Source organism: Helicoverpa armigera, chromosome 4 (assembly GCF_030705265.1).
Source record: "Helicoverpa armigera isolate CAAS_96S chromosome 4, ASM3070526v1, whole genome shotgun sequence".
Taxonomy (NCBI): Eukaryota; Metazoa; Arthropoda; class Insecta; order Lepidoptera; family Noctuidae; genus Helicoverpa; species Helicoverpa armigera.
The window spans coordinates 10,210,956-10,233,420 of NC_087123.1; the positions used below are offsets into that span (position 1 = coordinate 10,210,956).

General features: G+C 34.6%; 2 protein-coding genes across 7 annotated transcripts in view; both read right to left on the reverse strand.

Annotated features, from left to right (window-relative positions):
- LOC110374987 (facilitated trehalose transporter Tret1) overlaps positions 1-4,894 on the reverse strand; it is a 29,146-nt gene extending 24,252 nt beyond the window's left edge. Inside the window, exon 1 of one of the 2 annotated variants that reach the window (XM_064034234.1) lies at positions 4,618-4,894. In XM_064034234.1, the coding sequence (XP_063890304.1) occupies positions 4,618-4,631 (14 nt within the window). In that variant the 5' untranslated portion in view covers positions 4,632-4,894. The remainder of the gene's footprint in view (positions 1-4,617) is intronic. The other variant, XM_064034235.1, reaches the window with a different exon arrangement.
- A 5,754-nt stretch (positions 4,895-10,648) lies between these two features.
- LOC110374984 (cystinosin homolog) overlaps positions 10,649-22,465 on the reverse strand; it is a 39,707-nt gene continuing 27,890 nt past the window's right edge. For 3 of the 5 annotated variants that reach the window (XM_064034236.1, XM_064034237.1, XM_064034238.1), the window contains 9 exons: positions 20,002-20,128; positions 19,487-19,586; positions 18,979-19,179; positions 18,268-18,508; positions 17,103-17,222; positions 16,472-16,642; positions 15,641-15,861; positions 14,523-14,621; positions 12,985-14,167 (listed from right to left, as the gene is read on the reverse strand). In XM_064034236.1, the coding sequence (XP_063890306.1) occupies positions 14,125-14,167; positions 14,523-14,621; positions 15,641-15,861; positions 16,472-16,642; positions 17,103-17,222; positions 18,268-18,508; positions 18,979-19,179; positions 19,487-19,586; positions 20,002-20,098 (1,293 nt within the window). In that variant the 5' untranslated portion in view covers positions 20,099-20,128 and the 3' untranslated portion in view covers positions 12,985-14,124. Of the gene's footprint in view, positions 11,195-12,984; positions 14,168-14,522; positions 14,622-15,640; positions 15,862-16,471; positions 16,643-17,102; positions 17,223-18,267; positions 18,509-18,978; positions 19,180-19,486; positions 19,587-20,001; positions 20,129-22,465 lie in introns of those variants that run through there. The other 2 variants (XM_064034239.1, XM_064034240.1) reach the window with 2 other exon arrangements.

The window sequence follows — 22,465 nt, forward strand, 5'->3', positions numbered from 1 at the left end:
GGTTAGGAAAATTTTGACGCACGTGACTATCCTACTGTTCTAAATACTGACATATTCGTGCAAGGTCGACAGCCCTGTAATGTCATTTCTAAAACCGTTTTGTTTTTACGATAGAAACGTCACAGCCAACAAATTAATTTGAATGATTTGAGGGACGAAGCCTTTGACCCGTTTAGTTAATTTTATACTATTTTTGCAGCCATGCTTCGCTGTTACAGAGGAGCCATGATCGGTGATGCAATAGGCCCTTTGGGAATGTATTACGCTTTTCGTTACAAAGCATTTTACTGATATTAACATTTCCTGAAATAATAAATTCAAATGAATCAAATTGTTTACAATTTATCAAATTGTTTATGTTTAATTATGTAGGTTTTTTACTACAATAGTTTTTTTTTATTTATTTTAATTGTAAAAATAATTAATGAATCAAAACTAAAATGGTTTTACGTTTTCTTGACTTTTCTTCCTACTTTATTTAATAATTTTATTGCGCTTTTCATGTCACCTTAAAGTTGAGTAAATAAGGAGCTGTCGGTCTTCCTTTCATATCATTCAAATCCATACAGAATCTTTGATATCGTTTGATAAAAATAAAAAAGGTTTTTATTAGGCTTAGTATGACACGAAGGGATAAAGGCGGATGATGATAAGTATGACACAAAGCCTAACGATATCATCAAAATACTTTATCTTATGAGTTTTCTATAAGCCAAAAGTTATGACGCCATTGCCAAACCCCTATCAGACAGACCACTCGAACACGTTTAATAACTCTTCCGTTAATCAAGCGACAACCATCCATAGATTATATACTGTGTACTACCTACTACTAAGTACGTAATCATTTACCGCACTTGTACGTAATACTGGTAACACTGTCTGTAGTGATTAATCATGTTTACCGATGAGAACTGTTAGAAGATAGCGATAATAGATCGGTATGGTGTAGTAAAATTAGCTTTGGGTTGTATTCCATCATATTTTATCGTTGATTTGGAATTTTGGCGAAGTCTTTTAATACGTCGCATTTTTTTTCATTAAGTACAATATTTTTGAAGTTTGATGAATAAAGTTTGAATTCATTATCTCTAAAATATAACATCCCACTTTTAGGGTCCCGTACTCAAATTGTAAATCGGGACCCTATTATAATGACTTCACTGTCCGTTTGTCCGTCCGTCTGTCATCAGGCTGTTTCTCAAGAGTCACGATAGTTAGACAGTTGAAATTTTCTCAAAAAAAAATTGTACCTACATATTGGTACGGAACCTTTTGTGTGCGAGTTCGTCTTGCACATGGCCGGCCACAATAACACTGTTTTGTCTCATCAGTATTTATTTTAGACTGAAAAGCAATCTACAGTAAAATCTAGACCTAACAGTTTTAGCTACACAAAACCCACACAGCAAAGTTCCAGTTGACATACACATTAATAACACGTTAGTTCGCATTCTGACTACCCACATTGAGGTTTTTTGTCCAGAACACGTGATGGCGTAACTCAACGCCGGGGCTTTGGTGCCAAGAGTGCAAGGTGAAGGGTAATGGCAGCCAGCCAGATCTCATTCAGTGGGCACACGTGAGCCGGTCGACAACCTGAATCATTTCCTATGTGAATTTAGGGATTTTTAAAAGGGTTTTTAGGCTGTGAAAGGTTCTTTGAGTGAATTTAGGTGGGTTTTAGATGTTATGTGATTGATATAAAGCTCGATGCTCAGCCTAAGCTAGATGCTTAGTCTGAATGGATCGAAAAAAAATGTGATGTTATCTAGTTCCCCACGATATACATGGATAGTAACTAAGTGTACTTGCTATAAAAATATACAAAAAATATAGGCAACAGATACCTAATAATACCTATTAATATTCAGTTTAGTAAAAATAAAGTCCCAATAAAACAATCAATTGAGAGCCCTCATCGAATCGTAATAATTAATCAGTAAACACTAAAGGTCATTGACTTCTTATCACGCCCTTCACCTATCACTGCACTTCGAATGCTAATTATTATTTATAACAGTAACATTCAAAAAAGGAATTTATATCCATATGGAGTAGAACTGTTAAACTGATTAAGGTAAAATATTCTAAAACCGTGGTATGGCTTCAGAGAAAAGTGATTTTGCAGTATGAAGAAAATTATACATGGATTGAGATCACGTGTTTTACATGAAATAAGCCTTAATTATAAGTTTAATGAGTGATAAACTTATTACTTTAGTGTTACTCGTCTCGTTAATATCATTAATTAAAATTATCTGATCTCCTATTGGCAAAACTGTAGATACCTTATTAGATAACAATATTAAATTTTCTAGAAGGCAAATTCTTAGCACAACCACATAATTTATCACTATTTATTTTTTTTCATTTTTGTTGCATTTTTGGTTTATTTAGGAGGCCCTTTAAAGATCCCAAATTACGTCCATACAATCCAACCAATCTTTTATCTCTAGCAATATTACTATTGCCAAGCCAAACAAGGTAAAATTACTGCAATATTACTCATCAAACTATTTTTCGACAAGAACAACTTGAGATAATGTTCTACTCAAATAACCGTAATTCCATAGATAACTACACAGTTTTATTTAGGTATTGGATTATAACATTTTTATCTTTACGTCAACCTGTAAAATGTGTGAACAAACATACAAATATATGTAAGTACCTATGTACCGTGTCCCTCCCAAACTGTTGTTACAAATAACAATGATAACTTATACTTTTACTGTAACCATCATGTAACTGTAATAAGACGAGGAATTTTTACAGCGCTTTTGTCTAAAAGCACTCATCAATACTAAAATGTAAACATATTGTTAATTTGTTTATTTTAAATTTTCACTTTCAAAAACAATCTTTCAACACCACAAACATAAAGCAAAGTGAAAATTTTCTTCTAAACTTTTTAGTTAAAATTCTAAAATTTTAATACTCATAATATGTACTTAAAATTATTTTGTTTTTTAATATTGATTACCCTAAGCCAAAGGTAAGTTCTGTTTATTCGAACACTTATTACTTGAGAACAGTTGGATTTTGATTTGTTGCTCCTTCTCGAATAGCAGAATGAATATGAAAGGCTACCTAATTAATACTCTAAGTCCACACGGACGAAGTCGTGGGTAAAACTAGATATTTTTTCAACAAACGAATTGTGCCGCATAGACAGCAATGTTTATCGTATCCTGCGCATAGCGAATACGGTCACAAACGACTGTTTTATTTAAGTGATAATGGTTGATAATGAAACTATTTGCAGCACCATTGCACTACATATAGCGTGCTCGTTAATACTATTTATCTATACAAGTAAATGGTGTAAATATTTAAGTACAAAAATACTTTTGTGTTAATTCCTCATTAAGGTTTGCTCCATCAGCCTATGTTTGCAATTTGTGCTAATCTGTTCTGAATTATCAAGGTTTTACCCGCGTCCCGAAGGAAACTCCTTCCTCATAATCGGCTAAAATTTATGTAAATAATATCAAATAATATGGCTGTCTATTGGTAAAAGAATTTTCAATACTGGTTCAATAGATCCAGAGATTTTATTTCTAAAACATCACAAACTACACCTCTAATTACCAGTTTAGCTTAATTTAAGACTAGTGTCATCTGCAATATCTTAAGAAACATTCTAACTCGTCTAATAAGTTTACCTAAATTATCACTCGGCATTTAACTAAATGGCAAGATGTTTTCGTAATTTTTAGTCCACAAATGTAGTTTCGGAATGTGGCATCGGATCATGCGTGTATTGAAACGTTTCTCGTGCTTGCTTACCTACTTAGATAACGGGGCTAGCTATTAGGAATTAGATAGACACTAATCGACGAAATTATTTAAATTATTTCGCTTTTTCAAACATTTTTGTTTCGTTATTTTTAACGTTATTGACATTCCTTACAATATTGTTAGTAGTTTAATAATAGATGAGTTTTATATAGCTAAGAAAAATATTTAGTGCATATTTATCGAAAAAATACATATGTCTCAAAACAATAACGGATCTACCTACGTTGAAAATTATAGATACTAACGCCATTTATATTGTTTTAATCAAAATAAATGTACATAATTGGAAGGGCATTAATGTATAAAGTACACGTGAGCATATTTACAAGTCGTCTTCGGTAAATATATTATCTACATAGGTATGTAGACACATACAGTTGAGTTATTATCTCCTCCGTAGATACGCGACATTTACACTACTTAGTTCCCTACCCGCATAATGGTATGAGAATCAAAACATAGAAATACCCTATTATTTAAATAAACATAATAGTAAAATATGGCAATAAAATTTCATGTGATATTCATGTGATTCTATTTATCTATTATTTATATGTCTGAAGACTATGTAAAATTATTCTGATGAATTCAAACTGTGCTTAAAAATCAAGAAAATGGGATAGACGACGATATTTCTAGACCTTTGTAAATCTGAGACAAACCGCAGGAATCTGTTGTTTATCTAAGTTCCTTGCGCCGGCTAAGCATGTTTTGTATCATTTAAATAAATAATTCTTAAATAAACAACACACAATTTTAAGTAGGTGCAAGTTCATTGAGCTCATCATCATTAGCATCAAAACTTCTACTTACTTTTCATCCGCCATTATGATAAAATTGCACTTTTACTAAAAAAAAAGTACTTATGTGTACACAATATCACAGGGAATAATTTCACTTATTAATTACTATCACATTATTTTTGACCGGAACTTTAAAAGCACTATTCGAGTTTGGTCTCGATCGATTTCCCGCGCATTGTATTTTGACATACGCGTCTGCGCTGCCCAGCGTTTGCGCGGCAACTGACAAGAAATGCGATTTTCCCGCGATTTATGATTATTTTGTTCACGCGACAAAGCTCGCCGGTCGACGCGATCTTTAATTAACACTGCTGACTGAAACCTTTGTGGTGTTTACCTACGCACGGAGACACTGATGAAAGAACAGAGCATAGACTCAACAAGGTTTTCAGGACGTCACGAAAACTTAAAAAACGCGTTATATTTTAATTTCGAGGAAATTATGGTATCAGTGATATGTAATTTAATTGTTTACATCGATATCTTAGCCACAGAGATCACCATATTGTTACATACCATCAAAGAACCGTTCAAATGTTTTTTTTTTTAATATATTAATAAAATTATAAATAATCTAAACGTAATAAAAACTCATCCAAAATTACAAACAAAAAACAATTATTAACCAAAAAACATTTAAGTCTCAACATATACCTACGTGCGTACATATTTATGTCGAACAATCAGTTTTCCAAAGTATTTTCATTGCTACGGCGTAGCATTATTATTAAATCCTTGACCGTAGCACTGACGAATATTGAATATTGTATGTGATGCGTACATTAAATAATTTATTATGATTACCGTAGCCAAGCTTTCATGAAATTAAAGAAGTTTCGAGACTGTTTTAATATTAATGTTGTTTTGAAACATAGTAACTATGATACTACAAGCATATCTTTTACAAATATCGACGTCATTAATAGATAAAATTCTTTTGAACTTTCGATATCGGGTTCGCTTTCAAGCTCGAACTTTCGTTTGTAAATTAACTTATTTATTTTCTAGACAAAACATAAAATACTTGCCAACTTTTATCACAATTAGCATTCAAGTTATTTACTATTTAGTATGTTAAGCAAAGTAGCGTTTAATAGTTTTGTTTACCTCGTAACGATGGTCGATTGGCAATAAAATGGATACGGCATTCCTTTAATTCTAAAAGGTAAATGTCAAAGGGTAAACAGTATTATGACGTTAGAAGTAGGTATTTATAAAATTTAGCTGGTACGCTATATGTTAGGTTCTCCTTAAATCCTTTCTAGGGCGCCCATAACATGATTTATTCGGCGCGTAGGTACTTACGTATGACAGGCTTCCCTAGGATTCGATTCGTAAGATGCGTTCACCATTACCATGAACTTCAAGGTAAGGCCTACAGCTTCCAACCTCTAATTATATAAACCTTATTTACATTGTTACAAGCTGGTTGACAGGCAAAGGCTGTATAGTTGTTAAATATTGACCAGACACCACGACTTAGGGTGCTTCTACACGGTGCATGTAGCTGGAGCAAGTTAACATGCGCAAGTGACCCGCGCGCACGCTACAGAGCATTTGAGTGGGTAGCTTGCTTTGGTATATGCTCGAGTCGCTAGATCCGCGCGTTTTAAAATGCATGTAGCCTGCTCTTGTACCTCAATATGCGCAAGCTACTTGCACCGTGTAGATGAATCCTTAATCACAACTTAAGTATCCTTTCCTCCATCAAATCATTCCACTTGAATGAACAAACAGTTCTCAGATTTGTCGTGAAATTCGCGGCATATTTACTTGTACTCTAAATTAACAAGTCGGTGATCAACAAGTGATGTGAGCAAATATTATTTGTTAGTTAAAATAGTTCGTCTCCGATCATGTGAACAATATTTACACAGACTAGGTACAAACAGTTGGCGACAACTTGCAGTGAGAAAAACAAAACGTTAGGATCCTAGTATGTTCCTCAGAATGAAGGAACTATTTTTCCGCACCCGGTTGGAAAGAATTTATGATGTATCTCGAAGTAGTAAGTAGATAGATTTTCCCGCTATTTTGAGCTTACCATGAGCTCATACCTAATAAGCATTACTCTGAAATTTGACATTCACTAATAGAGCTTCAAGCCTCAATTATCAACTCGGCCCAAAATTCCACCGATATGAAACTCTCACCTTTTCCGCAGTCAATGCCAACATTTCATGTCCATTCGTATCTGGTGTGATCTGGTTAGTAAAAATCTATTTTAATACTCACTTGTCCTGCAGCCATCGATACCGTTTAATTTGACAAGGATTCAGCATGAAAAATATTAGCTGAATTATTGAAACACCTGCACGATCACTTCCACCTTTACAAACCCATATTATGTAGTACTGATAAAATACTTTTATCGGCATACAATAAGCATTCCGGCAGTAAAACCGCCAGTATCACATTTTACGAGCAATTTACTATGAGATCAATGAAATGCCATGGACCATGGCCGTCTATACATAGCATCGGGTTTACAAGTTGTTTGTTCATCTTGTATCGAATATTGTCTGATTCTTGTTTGTTTGGAGAAACGCCAGCGTCAGATCGGTGATTTGTATTGGTTGTAATTCATTCAATAAATGGAGAGATTCTATTTTAGAAGTTATGATGATAGTGAAGATCTTGTGATAAGGTTGGTGAGTTGTGCAAAAATCTAGCACAGGTACCTAGCTGTGCGGCCGAATAAAAATAATGATATCATTATTAGGTAAAAATTCATTTAGGTCCTACAAAGAAAAATACCTACAACAAGCTTTTTCCTGAAAAATTGGGTATCGTAGAAAAACAATAAAAGAAGCAATATCAAATTCATTATTTTTCTTTGCTGTATCCATTTTGGCACGAACTTTATCCACTCCCGATGTTCTAATAATGTCTCAAAGTAGGTAGGTCAGGAAGATATTTTTATATTTTAACTATCCTCTCAAGAAAAAACTATTCTGTCTGCCCCTTATTTCGAAATATCTTCGAGTAGTTGTCTCGTTCACACATTGCTCTTAATAAAAACTATGATAGTTCGGTTGAATATCGTTAAAAATAGAATGTCGTCATACAATCTTGACAGCAATTTTTTTATACAACAAAAATAAATAATAGTTGAACGACTTTCCCTGAAAAAATGTCCTTTGCATTATGTTGAACTCGCGTGATGATAAATTGTGTTATTATTTGTGTCATGATGAGACTATTTACTTCGGTCACGTGCTTGTTTACACTGAATATCGTAAAGCTCATTGCAACTGATTATAATTTGGTGGGAATTGCTTTACAAATACTGTAATGCCTGCGTACTTTTTCAGTAGGTAGGTACGTAGACTTACGATACCTTGTCGTGCCATGCTTTAAGCGAAAGCCATTCTACGTACGGCTCAGTTCTTACCGTAAAAGCTTTGAAAGCATAAAATAAATCATTGATTCATTGGATCTGGCGTTAGGTGGCCTATTTATTTCGATTAGAAAGTGGCTCTGACGGCACTCAAGCACGTGCCATCAGATTCACATACTTAGTAAAATTCCCAGTTTGAGGAAAGAAAACGTCTGTATTCACACAATTTCGCCAAAGACGCTAATATTCTAGAAATCAATAATAATAAACAAGTCATCGATGCAATTAACGCGCAGTGACACATCTGCAATGACCTACGTCACGCATGCGCAAAGTTCGCAGAGTCAATGTCTGGCAGACGGCTTTATGATACCTCGTATCTTATAGATGTGAACCAACTGGACACGCCATAATTGAGCATTTCCCATCAGCTAAGAGTATGAAAGTGCCGCTCATTTTCGTAGGTATGTCAATTTCGGTCGTGTGCGTGCATAACGATATCATTAAAAATGCATGAATGAGCTAACATTTGATTTGGCATATAGAAAGTGATTTGTGCTCTTGGGGGTTCACCACCTGCTTATCCTTTTCCCACCTATATCGAGCCGACTTCCTGTCTTACCAAATGCAGCTGACTACCAGTGTTTCACATAGAGTGACTGCCTCTCTAACCATCTCAACCCAGTTCTCAACCTGGGCATCACGATATCCCTTGGTAAGACAGGTTGACAGACTTTCTGGCTTCTGACTAGCTGTGAAGAGCCAAAGGTTTTCAAATGACAGCCATGGTTGTCCCAGTTGGTCAAATGCTCTAAGCCTCATATAAATTACAGGGCACACTATCGTTTCCTCTCGCAGATATAGCATCACATGACTGGACGCGAACCGATTGAGCCTTATCTCCTACTCTGGTGTAGAGTAAATATACGGCCAGCCTCGTGATCGTATGTCATTCACTGACGCTTCAGCTACCTACTGTTTGTTTTGTGACCAACTTCAATAAGATTAAAAAGTGTAGAAGTTGTTGCACAAGAATATTCAGCAAAATCATCTTTCTATCACGACTTAAACATCTGCATGCTAAGTCCAGGTAGATGATGACAGTCATTTGTTTTTCTTTCTGTTTTGCTTTCTACGTATTCACCAGTGACTGCCAAACTTGCACTTGATAAAGTTATATCCGGGCATGGTTATTATCTAGACTTGTGTGCGAACAAGACTTTTTTATTTCCAAGAATCTCCAATTCGAAGAATAGATGAATAGCTTGCAGCGAAGGGCTATTGGTTATCTCAGTGCGTCAATGTGTGATATTTAAAAAAAAAAAAACAATTTGTTAGAATTTCTGAAGATACTGAGAAATTAAATAAAACTATTAAGTTAATACCAAAAACGATTATATTTCCCTTTTCCCCTTAGCTGTAAACATACAATAATGATAAAAATACAAAACAAACAATTCTATTTCTAAGTATTGCTTTCAGTTAATTGTCTGGTTAAACATTGAGAGTTAAATAAATATTTTTAAGGTTACATCGGAATGTTAGTAAAATACACTTTCGTTACGAATACATTTACATAATTATAAGATAAAAATACATTTCTTTAAATATTTGTCTACACACAAAGTAAATATAGACTACCTATAATTAACGTTATTTAAGAACAATGATACGAAACACTTATTTAAATAAAAAAATGCGCAAACAAAATAATCATTTGTATGAAAAAAAAATTGGAATTCATCATATATGACAATAGTACGGAATGCACAGTTCAATTAAATATTATGCAACTGCAATATGAGATGGATTAGAATGACATAAGTGCGGATAATGTACTCTTTATGTCATGGGTAAATATCATTTAGGTTTTATACATGCAGATATAAAATGCATTGTCCTTTATTGGGCTTCACATGTATCTTCGCGAGAGTAAGTTTTTATAAACTGACTAATTTAAACCATGTTTTCAGGACTTTAGGCTATACAAAATGACATTGGATGCATAACATTGGAGCAGTAAATTGTATAAAGTAGGTGAATACTGTGAATGTATTTAAAATGCAATCAGACCTCACCACCTCATATAAAATCGGTTAATATATTTCAATTTCAGTTTCATTCTTATTTTATTTCAACGAAGGCTAATTTTGTTGTAAACTCCACTTTCATAGTAGCACAATATAACTAGAATTAATAATATAATTAGTAAATATTACAAAAAATAACAATATACTTATAACTAAAACAGCACGTCAAAACATTAAAATAAAATGCTACTCCACATACTTATTGTCCCATCTTCACTTTATTTGCACTAAAGTTTATTATATAGGTATTTAAATCATTATGGTCACACATTTTTATTGTCTTTTATCACTTCTCAGTACACATATCATGTTATGTGTAAAACAATTGTAAGAACGTCTGTTGAACACTTTTACAACATTATAAAGGGGTCCTTGTTTGCTTAACAGTTTACGATAAGCTACACGCGTAATTATACTAATAAGCCTGCATTGTTTGTTTATCTCGTTGAATAGAGTCGTATTGTGACACTACATTTTATGCAGATTCCCGTATGTGAGAGATACGGAGCCATACAGGATAACGATGGAGTTTCTTGCCGGTTTTTCTCCGTGAGACAACCTCCTTGGAGCTTGACGTTTCGAAAGAGGTTTTATAGACCCATTTGAAAGAAAAAGAGAACTTGATCGTGCCAGCTATAACAACCCATTTCTTGTTCCAAACTGTCAGTTACGACGTTTTCGTGTTTACATAATTTCAAAAGTCTGTTTATTTCGTTAGCTCGTATATTAGCTTCCGCGTATTCTGTGAACGTTCCAAGTTTATATTTAGCTCATATCCCATGATGTACGTCGGGACTGTTTAAACAGTTCATCATTTCATTACGTCTTTTTGGAATATATTTTGTTCATTAATCCTTCAGCAAACTCGTTTGAAATCTTTCCTAGTTTCTTTCACTTTCATATAATTTTCCTGTATAGGAAAATTTGTAAGGCCTTTCTGGAATACTTACGTCTTACGCCTTGATTTTTTGACTCCCTCGCTCTGCGGCAGTTTTTCCTACGAGTGAGAGAGATTCAGTATGTCCGTGTATATGTCTTACTGTAGCTACGCTGGAGCCCCTTGGTAGGGCTCTTCAGCATTGACTTGGTGTTGTTCCTCAGAAGGCACGTCGTCATCAGTCGATGAAGTTCCCGGTAGGAGAATGTAGCGCGCCTCTCTGTTGGAAGAAAATGTGTGTGTAAAGACATGTTGTATTGTTCATTTCATGTATTTAGATAGATAGATAGATATTCTTTATTAGGTACACCAATGTTACATTTTTGATCTTAAACTAGGTATTTAAAGTAGGTGACATAATGGGCGGTCTTATCGCTAAGAGCGATCTCTTCCAGACAACCTTAGGATGGATTGAGACGAGAAGGAAAAGATTATATATGGTATGGTGGTATGGTATGGTGGTGGTTTAGATAAATGTTTTTGTACATCAATGGCATTTTACTCAACCACTTCAAAACTTAGGGTTATCATTGTAGTAGATAATATCCTTCAAATTCATTGTATGGAATGATTTCTCATAAGAATTCCAAAATAAATATAGCATGTAATGGCATATGGGAGGATGATGGCCAAAGCCTTCACAAGATTTAGATATATATTGTAATCTGAGTATCGTAGGTGAGTGGGTAGGTAGGTACTCATTACCTACATTGTATAGCCCGTCCTACATTGACTTATATACAGACCTGTATTGTAGACTTTGTTTATTATCTACCAGCATGTTCAAACGACCTAGGTTACGCAGTCTTAACGGGGTATACCTAAGTAGCGGCCTTTCCAGCCCATATTGTTAGTTCACTTAATACTTATTTAATTTTTAATTAGATAGGATCGGATTTTCCGACTATGCCATCCTAAATAAACATGGGCCTAGTCACGTAAAAAAATACCAAGCCTTCCAGAGATTTTGGTCGTGTTGAATAATGCCTTTTGATTGGCTACTTATTATGACCTACATCAATATGATTGATCTTGGTACTTACTACCTATATATGGCGCTGGGAAGCAGGTATGGTCTTGACATCTGTCAAGACTTCTCAGCAAAGGGTGTCACTATTAGCGACCACAGCTCGCACAATTTAGTAAGTTTAAGTATACCCAGATAAGAATAAATGTCACGAGTACATTCACCCAGCCTACTATGGACATAATACCTCTATGATGTTACTCAAATATTGTAGAGATAGTCGCACTATTTACCGACCTGTGGTTTACAAAGCTATTTTCTCATATATTGTATATAATTTAGTGTCCTCTCAATATTGCATTTCAGTAATTTTACAGTCCTAAACTTCTTGTTATTTCAAGGTGCTAATAAGTGCAGCGTATGTTTGTCAATATAACACATATGGTAGATATGAAGGTACACTAAGTTCCAAGAGTCCCACAGCTATACTATTTAGTTCTTCTTGATGCAGACACGTACGCCAGTATTGCCAGTCATACTTGTACAAGATCCTTTCTATTCTCGTTCAGGCTCACAGGATTCGCCGGTGCATCATTAAAATATCATACTCATCAGAAACTAGTGCTCAAACACTCGAGCGAAACAGAGTATTTGGACGTTTCTCAAACTCTCCAAAGTAAAGACCATGTTATTATAATTTGTGCAATAGTGGTGGTACGGTGTTGTGTATCTATATATATATAGGCTCTAGGATGCTTAGACACACATTACGAAGCCCACAGCGGCAGCGGTACCTCTGTCGCTGAGGGCAGCATAATGTGTAAACACCCTTAGTCTGACATCATTCATTGTGTGTGACATCTAAAGGCATGACATTAATTTATTTACCTCCATAGGTACCCTAAAGTGTAATTCATGTAACACAAACAAATGAAAGTGTAAGTTACGAGTATGTACATGGCTGTGATGAGCATGAGCAAGCTCAAAATTCTGTGATTCTTAAATCTTAAGGAAGGTTTACAGGGTATAAAGAAAAACACAGCCAAACCAAGATTAATTTATTAAATACCATAAACAAAAACCTTATATACTACTCCCTAATTATACCTAAACTTAATTTCATAATTACATAAACTTTAGAACTGAGATTTAAATCTGTTTGCCTATTGCTTTACAACTTACAGTAAATAAAATCAATTTAATAGTGTTGTTACTTGTCGATATTACAGGATAGGGATGGGAAGTTGTATCGAAACTTATTTTTAAGGATGGCAATCAAAACAGCGTGATATCATTTCACATTTTAATATAAAATGTGTTGTCATCACAGATCTTTGAAACGAATAATGACTTGGTCATTTAACAAACATTATAATAAATTTGTAAATAGAAATTATTAAATTTTCAACTTTTTTAAAACTTCAGTTATGTATTTTTTTCTTTTGAATATTAAAAGTTTTCGAGCTCTGCATGTCTTAGACTATAATTACAAATTAATATGTGGTCACTTAGTTACGAATATTAGGTATTTTGAATTACATTCAATACGACTTTTAATTTTCATAAGAAAAAAAAATGGCGGGACCATACATTAGCTGGGAACAAATTACGACATATTAAAATGTATAAATAAACAAATAAAAACAGTCCCGTAATAAAAATCATAAATGCATAAAATACAATGAAAATCAGTCTGTTTATCTTGTTTTAAACAGAAAATAATTAAAACATTCTGTCAGACAGTATCCTATCTAAAATAATATTATTTTTGTTATATAATAAAAAATATCCTAAATATAATAAAATAAATACATATATAAATTATTGCATTGCTGTTTCTTAATATTGGTATCCCATTAGGCAGTGAATGATTTAAATGAAATGCTGTTAATAATATCCCTATACCCTTTACATAAAAAAATATAATTATCATCTTGATTTTTACCCTCAATGAATACTGCTTGCTTGGGAACTCAAAGCTCCAAAAATATCAAAGAAAGTAAAGCACTGCAATCCTTAACTAATTGTATACTTTCAAAATTATAACCGAAAATATCTTAATAAAGCTAAAATCAGACATCAGCAACCATCTGAAAGTTGTAGTTCAAAAATAAACCTAATTGGATTAAGAATAAGATCTAAATTACTACGGGAAACTGGCACAGGGCTGGCTTGGGGCTTCATCACGCTTTGATGTCCAGATCATACTTTTTCTCGTCGGCGTGCCTAAAATATATTAAAATGGTAAAGAGCTGGACAGGGGTTTTAAATATGGACAGAGGTGGCGAATTTTTTTATAATTAATATTCACAGAATTTAAATATCGAAAAATATTTTACCTTTAGTTAAAATGTAAATAAGGAATTGTTTTACTTACACTACTTTATTAATTTGGGAGCTTCTCAACTTTTATAAAAACTGAACATAAATGTAAAAAAAACTGTAATTTTTTTATCGATAAAATTATCCCATCACAAAGGCATCGCCACCCCTAAGGCTCTAACTACACAAAGCTATTCTAAGAAACAAAACCATAGACAATAGTATATACAGCGGGTGTTAAAGAAGGCGGCATACATACCAGTTGTGTACCAACACAAAATACTCCCTCCCCTCGTTACTGCTGGAAATGTCGGACCCCTCGTCACTACTGTTTACCCTGACAAACTCTTTGCCCTCTCTGAAATTATATATCACAAAAAAACGTTCCTTCATCATTGCGTAAAATCCGCCATTTTGTATTTCCCCAAGTGCGTAAAGCGTAAGCGAATGTTCCCGATGTGTCGATGGTGCGATATTTTTTGTAATATTTTGTATTGGTTTTTTTAATTACAAAAAATATTTTTTGTTTTGATGTATTTTTGATGTTTGGTGTTTGTTGATTGGTGTGATTTCCTTCGAGACGCTTCCCAAATTTCCGTAATGGCTTTCTTTTCTTCTTGTTGATTCTTCTTTCATCTATCTTCAAATCCCCTCAGGTCGTCGACAAAGGTGCATTGGTAGATGATTGGCATCTGTCTCTGGTGTTTCCATCCGTCCATTTTGGTGTATATTGTCTTGTCTCTCATTTTTCTTTCATTTCTTTCCAATTACCACATAATTTTCTCCGTTTTTCAAAATGGGTGGTGTTTGATGATGTTCTTGATTCTTGAAGTATTACAAAGCACAGAAGACAGGCGTTTGTTAGGAAGTTAATGTAGGCGTTAGTGAAAACAGGACAGTTTATGATAATGTTAGATCGAACCAACACCGCTTAGATGAAAGAGGAAAAAGAAAGTTCTATTCCACTTCACATCTTGTTAGTAAGCACCCGAAAAGAATTTTTAAGGAGTTGTCGTGTCAAATAGATTTATTAAGATTATTTACTTATCGAACAGTACAAACTACTAACATAGTATATGATTCCCCAATGGTAATGGAATAGAATTTGAACGAAACATTTTTTTTTATTATTTTAGCATTATCACAGGATTTTTCTAAAAGTTCAACAAACACTAAACACTTTTCTACAATATTTCGTTCAAATACTACTCCCATAAAAGATCATGCTTAGTAAAAGGTAAAAAAATAATACTTATCAAACTCAAGAGGGAAAGATCAAAACCTCATTCACACATTCAAAAATTAAAAAAAGATCAAAATCACTCAAGAAAAAAAACACGACAACTCCTAATTCAAATATTCAAAATTCGAACGTACCTATAGAAGACGTAGTGCTGTAGAATGAAGAATATGTCGAAGACGAGACTGAAGAGGCCGAGGCCGAATTTGGTCGCGTCGCCGAAGAACGAGATCCAGTCGTTGTAGTTGTAAGCGTTCAGTGCCATCTGCAGGATCGAGAGGAAGCCGCCGACGAAGTCCAGGAAGATGTTGCCGATGCTCCACCCTACTGTTGATTTGCGTTTGTAGTTCATGTACGCCTGGAAAGTAAAAGGACAATAATAAGAAAAAATGATTTTCAATTATTCTGAGACTTTGTGACAAATTAGGCAAGATTTGATAAATTGGCATTTGTACATTGTTGATATATCATTTATGAAAAATCAGATATTTAATTCTGACTGGGGGATTCCAATGGGCAACCAAGCAAGACACATGTAACGTAACTGCCACTTTACATCGCAATGATTTTAGACGGCTTTATTTTTGACAGAGTAATATCAACCTTATATCAAAAAACTTAAAGTTTAATTTCATATTCATAGCACAAGCTTCATAATCGGCAGCAGATATCTTGGCCAGATGATTTTTCATCGAGGGTAAGTTAGCCCATACCTAGTGCTTGTTATTATTCTGGGGTTCTTCCCATCATTTTTATTTCTATACTAATATTATAAAGAGGAAAACTTTGTTTGTTTGTTTGGTTGTAATGAAAAGGCTCAAAAACAACTGGACCGTTTTTAAAAATTCTTTCACCATTCGAAAGCTACATTATCCACGAGTAACCTAGGCTATATTTTATCCCGGTACGGGCAGTCGTTACCACGGGACGCGGGTAAACGGCTAGTATTATATAAGTTTTGTACAAACCTGCGGCACATATTTAATGAGCGTAATAGACAGCTTGATATAGCTGCAGTAGTACAAGAAGTCGAGCCACGCCAGCTTGCCGCCCGCGCTGACGCCCGCTGACACCAGGACAATGACGGTGAACACGCCCAGTATGCTGCGGCCTGTTGTTGATACTCGCTGGTCTTCGCGCTGGAAAATTTAGTTTGGTATTAGTATACTGGAACAGCAGAGGTAGGTACAGTATGACGATTTACTTTCTGGGAGACTGGATTGAACAAGGCTATGTTCTTCATGAAGTAGCTCTTTCATGTAGATTAGAGCAGATTTCATGTATATAAGTATATTCGCACATAAATTCACACCTTAGATAGAACTTCAGTCTTTGTTGTTATAATCTAATTAAGTTGCAAGTTTGTGTTCCATCTACGTTCCCTGGACAAATGGATAGTCCCGAATTCTATCTATTTATTGTTGCTATTTTAGCCATGGCATTACTTCTTGCATATTGTGCAAGTGATATCTCATTATCAGTTTGCCTAAGTAACTTGAATTGAAGACAGATAGGCAGTCATTCCATGTAAAACACAAATCCTCAGCTGCAAGTAAGACTAGAACCCGACCCCAACGTCTTAGAGAAAAGACTCCTTACCTCATACAAGAAGCACTGAGTGATAGTGATAAGCGTGGCGAAGGCTGCGTGAAGAGAGAAGAACACATCGTTCAGCTGCACCGGGTTCAGGCCGCGGGGGTGACGGGCGAAATACTCGCTCTGAAACGTTAACAACAAAAATATTATAATGCTGCAATAGGTAACTGATATCGTTGATGAAGCTGATGGAAAGTTTGACAGGACTCTGAGAACCCATCAGGAACTTATTTGACAGATAAACTATAACTTTTGGTTTTGCTGGTCTTGGATAGCAATATATGGCAGAAATCATAATGAGACTTTATCTGGCATATGCATTAACTATCACATAAGTAACTGACACTTTATCGGTGACCAGTGTAACTAGGCCTTAATTCTTTAAATAAAAAAAAGAATAAGAAAAGTACAATAAAGAAGTCAACTCGAGCTATAATAGGGCTCTCAATATTTAATTCTTTGTTTCATTTCATAATGTAGTGCTCTAAGGATTATTAGCTATGTGTAATGGATTGAATGTCGCCTAGGACTATTTAAAGAGATACTTAATTAATAAAATAAGGCCAATTAATAATATTAAGTACTCGTTTCATGTATTTAATTGTAATTACATCATGTACTATAACGGCTTCGGTAACGGTTGGAAGCCGACCCCAACATAGTTTGGGAAAAAGGCTCGGAGGATGATGATGCATGTACTATAACGGCTTAACATTGAGTTACGCACGTGTGTCCATTAAAAGGATTTAACTATGCTTATCGTAATAGGCTGTAAAAGGGCTTATGGTATTGTTATTAATATCTAACTGTGAACTTATGTAATTGTGATCGGCTACAGGACTTCATTAATCGAGCATAGTTTTGTACGTACCTACATACTTAATGCAGAAGCATTTTTTATGAATGCAACAAAATAAACGCTTTCTTTACATCTTGCTCGTACGCGTACTCGTATTAAACGTAGTATATAACTTTCTAGGAAAATTAATTACATTAAAATTTTATCTTAACTAGCTTGTGCCAGTAGTTTCACTCGCTTCCTAAGGGAACTTCTTCCCACACCTGTATAAAAGTAATCTGTGTGCTACTCTGAGAAAAAGCTATATTACTACCAAGTTTCACACTCACAAACTTTCAACTCAATAAAATTAGTATGACATCAACATACCTGAATATCTCTCGAAAAATAAAGTCCGCAGTTAAACAGAGAATACATCGTAAATCCCATGATATTCAGTGCCAAGAAATCGAAGTTTAATCCAACGACGCTCTTCCTCTTAAAGTTGATGTAGATCTGAGGGTAGAAGGAGACGGACCAGGCCGCGAAGTATATCCAGCCCATGATGTAGGAGATCACGTTGATGGCGTGAGAGTGCATCACCGTGATGCGGAGGAATACTGTGTCCATGCTGGAAGTTACAATGGTAAATGGTGATGGTGGGTTTTTGGTACAGGGATACAGGTCTTTAATCTTTAATCACGATTTTTTTAGACGACTTTTAGGTCACCCCATAAAGTAAGATCAATTGTACTTTAGAGGAATTTTAGAGCATTGTAAGGATTTTGTGATATCTTGATGGTCAAACATTCGGTCATTTAAAATAAAATAGGCTACTAAAGTACAATTTGTTGCTATTTGTAAATATGTTTCTTTTGGGTGGCAGCCCCATTCAAATATATTTGTCGTATATGATAAATGATCAGCATTGGAACAGAAAACATCTATCTACACTAACAAAAAAAAAACATTCAACATTAATTAAACAGATGATGAGCATTGTTCGACATGAATTCTAATAATGTCTACACAAACACAATTTCTATTGTCTTTTAGACACATTTGTATAAAAAATAATTTCCTCATTAATACAATACTCACTTGACATATCCAGCAGGAGTGACATTGAAAGTAACTTCAGAATGTCCCGGACTCTTTGCGTAAGCGCAGATATCATAGGTAATCTTGACCGTGGAGTTCGGTTCTTTCGAGCCCGGGATGTCTATGGTTTGAGGGACGAATTGCACGATGTCCGGGTGTTGGATGTTAGCTGTCACTTTCAGACTTTCATTGTATTGGCCACTGAAATGAGATAGGAAATTTTTTTAAATGGCTGAATCGCTATTTTTCATATTAACCAAAAAAGTACCAGTAGTTCCTAAGCCTTTCACCAAATCTTTAGCTTTACAATATAAGTATACCCTATACTTTATGCCGAAATGTAATAGGTGCGATTCAGAGGAAAATACCAAAGAAAGAAATTCCGCAAACTCTTGTTCAACCGGTTCTATATTGACATTTTAAGGTAAAGATCTTAAAATTCATTGCTCGATAAATATTTAGTAAACTGCTATAAGTTAAACTGTAAATATAAAGTGTTAATACTCACATTTGCACCAGTTTCATGAGGTGTGTGTCGTCAACAAGGATATTGAGATCCGTTTCGGTTATATACAATTTTTCTAACTGGGAATGTGCACTTGGGATACCTGGAAATACACAATATCGAAATGTTATAAAAATGAAGACAGCAATTTAATTTTTATATCAAAAATATAAACAATGATTCTGGTTTGGTTTATTTGTGTGGGATTATCATCTGCCTAAATTTTTCCCAACTATGTTGGAGTCGTCTTCCAGTCCAGTACTTTACTGCAACTGCTTATGTGATCTCAGCAACCCACAGTCTTTGGGCAACCCGGTACCCTTAGCAAGACTGGTTGACAGACTTCCTGGGTTCTGACTACCTTAACGACAGCCAAAGATAGGACCCACTAATACTTATAATTTAACGGGGCTATATAACTGGAAAATTTCAGACATAGGTTTAAAGAAAGGACATGCGGAGCCGACAAAATTGTTTAGGATTGTTATCAAAGAGATTATTAAAACAAAATCACTTACCTAATAATAAAACAATAACAAAACACAGGCTTATTCTATGACTAGAGGGCGCGCACGCGACCCCGCGCGGCTTCAATACTGTTGCTGCACCAGCCATCTTCTCGACTCTATCTATACTTTCTTGTTTCTGTGGACAAGGGAAAACGTATTATTAGTAAAATTAAATTACGTAACAAAAAAATATCAAACAATTTTTGTATACTTTTACACTTTATGTTTAAAGTGGCTATAGTTATTGTTTTTTATTGTATTAGCTACATAACAAGCTTAAAAATAAACTTATACTAATATTGCAATTAAGATAATATAACTAGAGAATGGCGATGTTTCTATGATTGTTGAATCCTATCTTGCCCAATGCCAAGTAGCCTGAGAACCTTTAAAGTAAATTTTATTAATTTATTACAGAGGCGTTGGCCAGGAGTTAAGGTATAAAATTACTCGCGAATAAGAAATATCGAAGTTTAGGCTTTACAACAAAACATTATAGACCCAGCATAAGCCGAAGTAGCACAGAGCACTTCTATTAATTTACCAAATTAAGATTAATGTTCTTAATAGCCTTACTAGTCGTCAATAAAAACAAGTAGCTAAATAATCACTTATTATTCAAACTAAGCTCACGATACTAACGTGCTGGCTTGTCGAAGGCTAACAGGTAACTGAGGTATCTACATTAAGTTATAAGAACTTGACTTATTAACTTGTTACTTATAAATAATGAAATCATGAAATGTATTAATGAGGGACAATACCGCAATGTAGGGCTTATTGAGCTTCTTTAGCTGTACCTTCAATTTCAAAAAAAAAAGCTTAATGCTTAAGAAAAATTGTTAAGTAGTGGCGAAGTCAATATGAACCTTAGCCAGTCCAAGTCCATACTTACAAACACTTATCTATGTGTACAAAGCTTTAAGCTAGACTTTATGTGTTAAATAAGTGATCAATAAGTATAATTTGTTGTCATACAGTTGCCGTGACAGAAAGGCTATTAATATAATTAATAAAATATCAAATCGAATAATGATCAGTCATACTGAAGAAAAGCTAGATTACGTAATATTTAACACTCACTACAACAATTTTCCCAAGTGTCGAAATCTCGATAACCATAGTTTTCACCATTACATACCCAGTACGAATGTTTCGCCGTCCAATTAGCAATAAAAAGGCTATCGTACGATAAGCAAGCCTAGTGAACGTCGTGTTTTCTTTTTCTTTTTTTAGGAGCCTTGACTTTGTACTGTATACTGTACAGTAACCTAGTTTGAAACAATGTCAACAAAAAAAAAATACCTGAACATTAAAACAATATGTATAGAAAGGTAACATTTTTAGAAGATTGTTTTTGCAGTCCCACAGCCTTTTTTATAGTCCCACTGCTGGGCACAGACCTCCTCTCACACGGAGAAGGATTTAAAGCAATATAATAACAAAAATATGGTTCGACCAAAGTATTTCTTTTATCACAACTATCCTTGTTTGTCTTTTAACATATTTAATACACGTGGATTGTTAACACATATATATATAAACAATTTTTCCACTTTCTTTATAAGCTACAAGCCACTAATAATAATTCACGGTACCTATCTATGCCTAAGTAATATTGCTGTGTATTTATAAGAAACATCTGACGGCAGCGGTTTAAATAACGGTAGACTGAAATGACGGAATGGACTACCAGTCTATCTATTAGGGGTTAAAGTATGAAATTGCCGTTTTATTCTAGTAGGTTTTTGAATTGCCATAGAGTCTTCATGGTTTGAGGTTTTCGAATTTAACTTTTTTCACGTGGTTTCTGTGATGTTTTTCTTTTAAAAAATGTGAAACATTTGATTATCGATGTTCAATTGTTTTTGTTATTCAACTTAAACAAGAAAGATGGATACTGCGAAAATTTGAGTAATTTTTGAATATGAGTTCCGACGCGGGATTGAACGGCAGAAACAGCCCGCAATATCAATGCTGCATTTGAAGAGGTGTCTGCTAAAGAACGCGCCGTGCGATTTTGGATTAAACGCTTTCGTGGTGGAAACTTCGACTTGAAGAACGAGCCATGAGAAAGACCGCCTGACAGGTGATTAACGAGAAATTAAGAGAGACGGTGAACGCCGATCCTAGTCAAACTACCCAGATATCCAGCCGAACACCGAATAATGTTGAAAAAATTAGCAGTAAAACAGCCACGACTCATGAATCGACCTTCACCGCTATTGCTCCATGACAACGCGAGGCCTCATACAGCAAAATAAACCGTTTTAACTCTTCAGGAACTGCAGTTGGAAACTATTCGTCTTCCTCCATATTCGCCAGACCTTGCTCTAACGGACGACCATTTTTTTTTGTGATTTGGACAATTATCTACGTCACAAGAAGTTTCTTCCCAGGAGGCAGAACAAAATTCTTTCACACTGTTTGTGCAGTCTAGATCCTCAGAGTTCTATCGTAAAGGCATAAATGA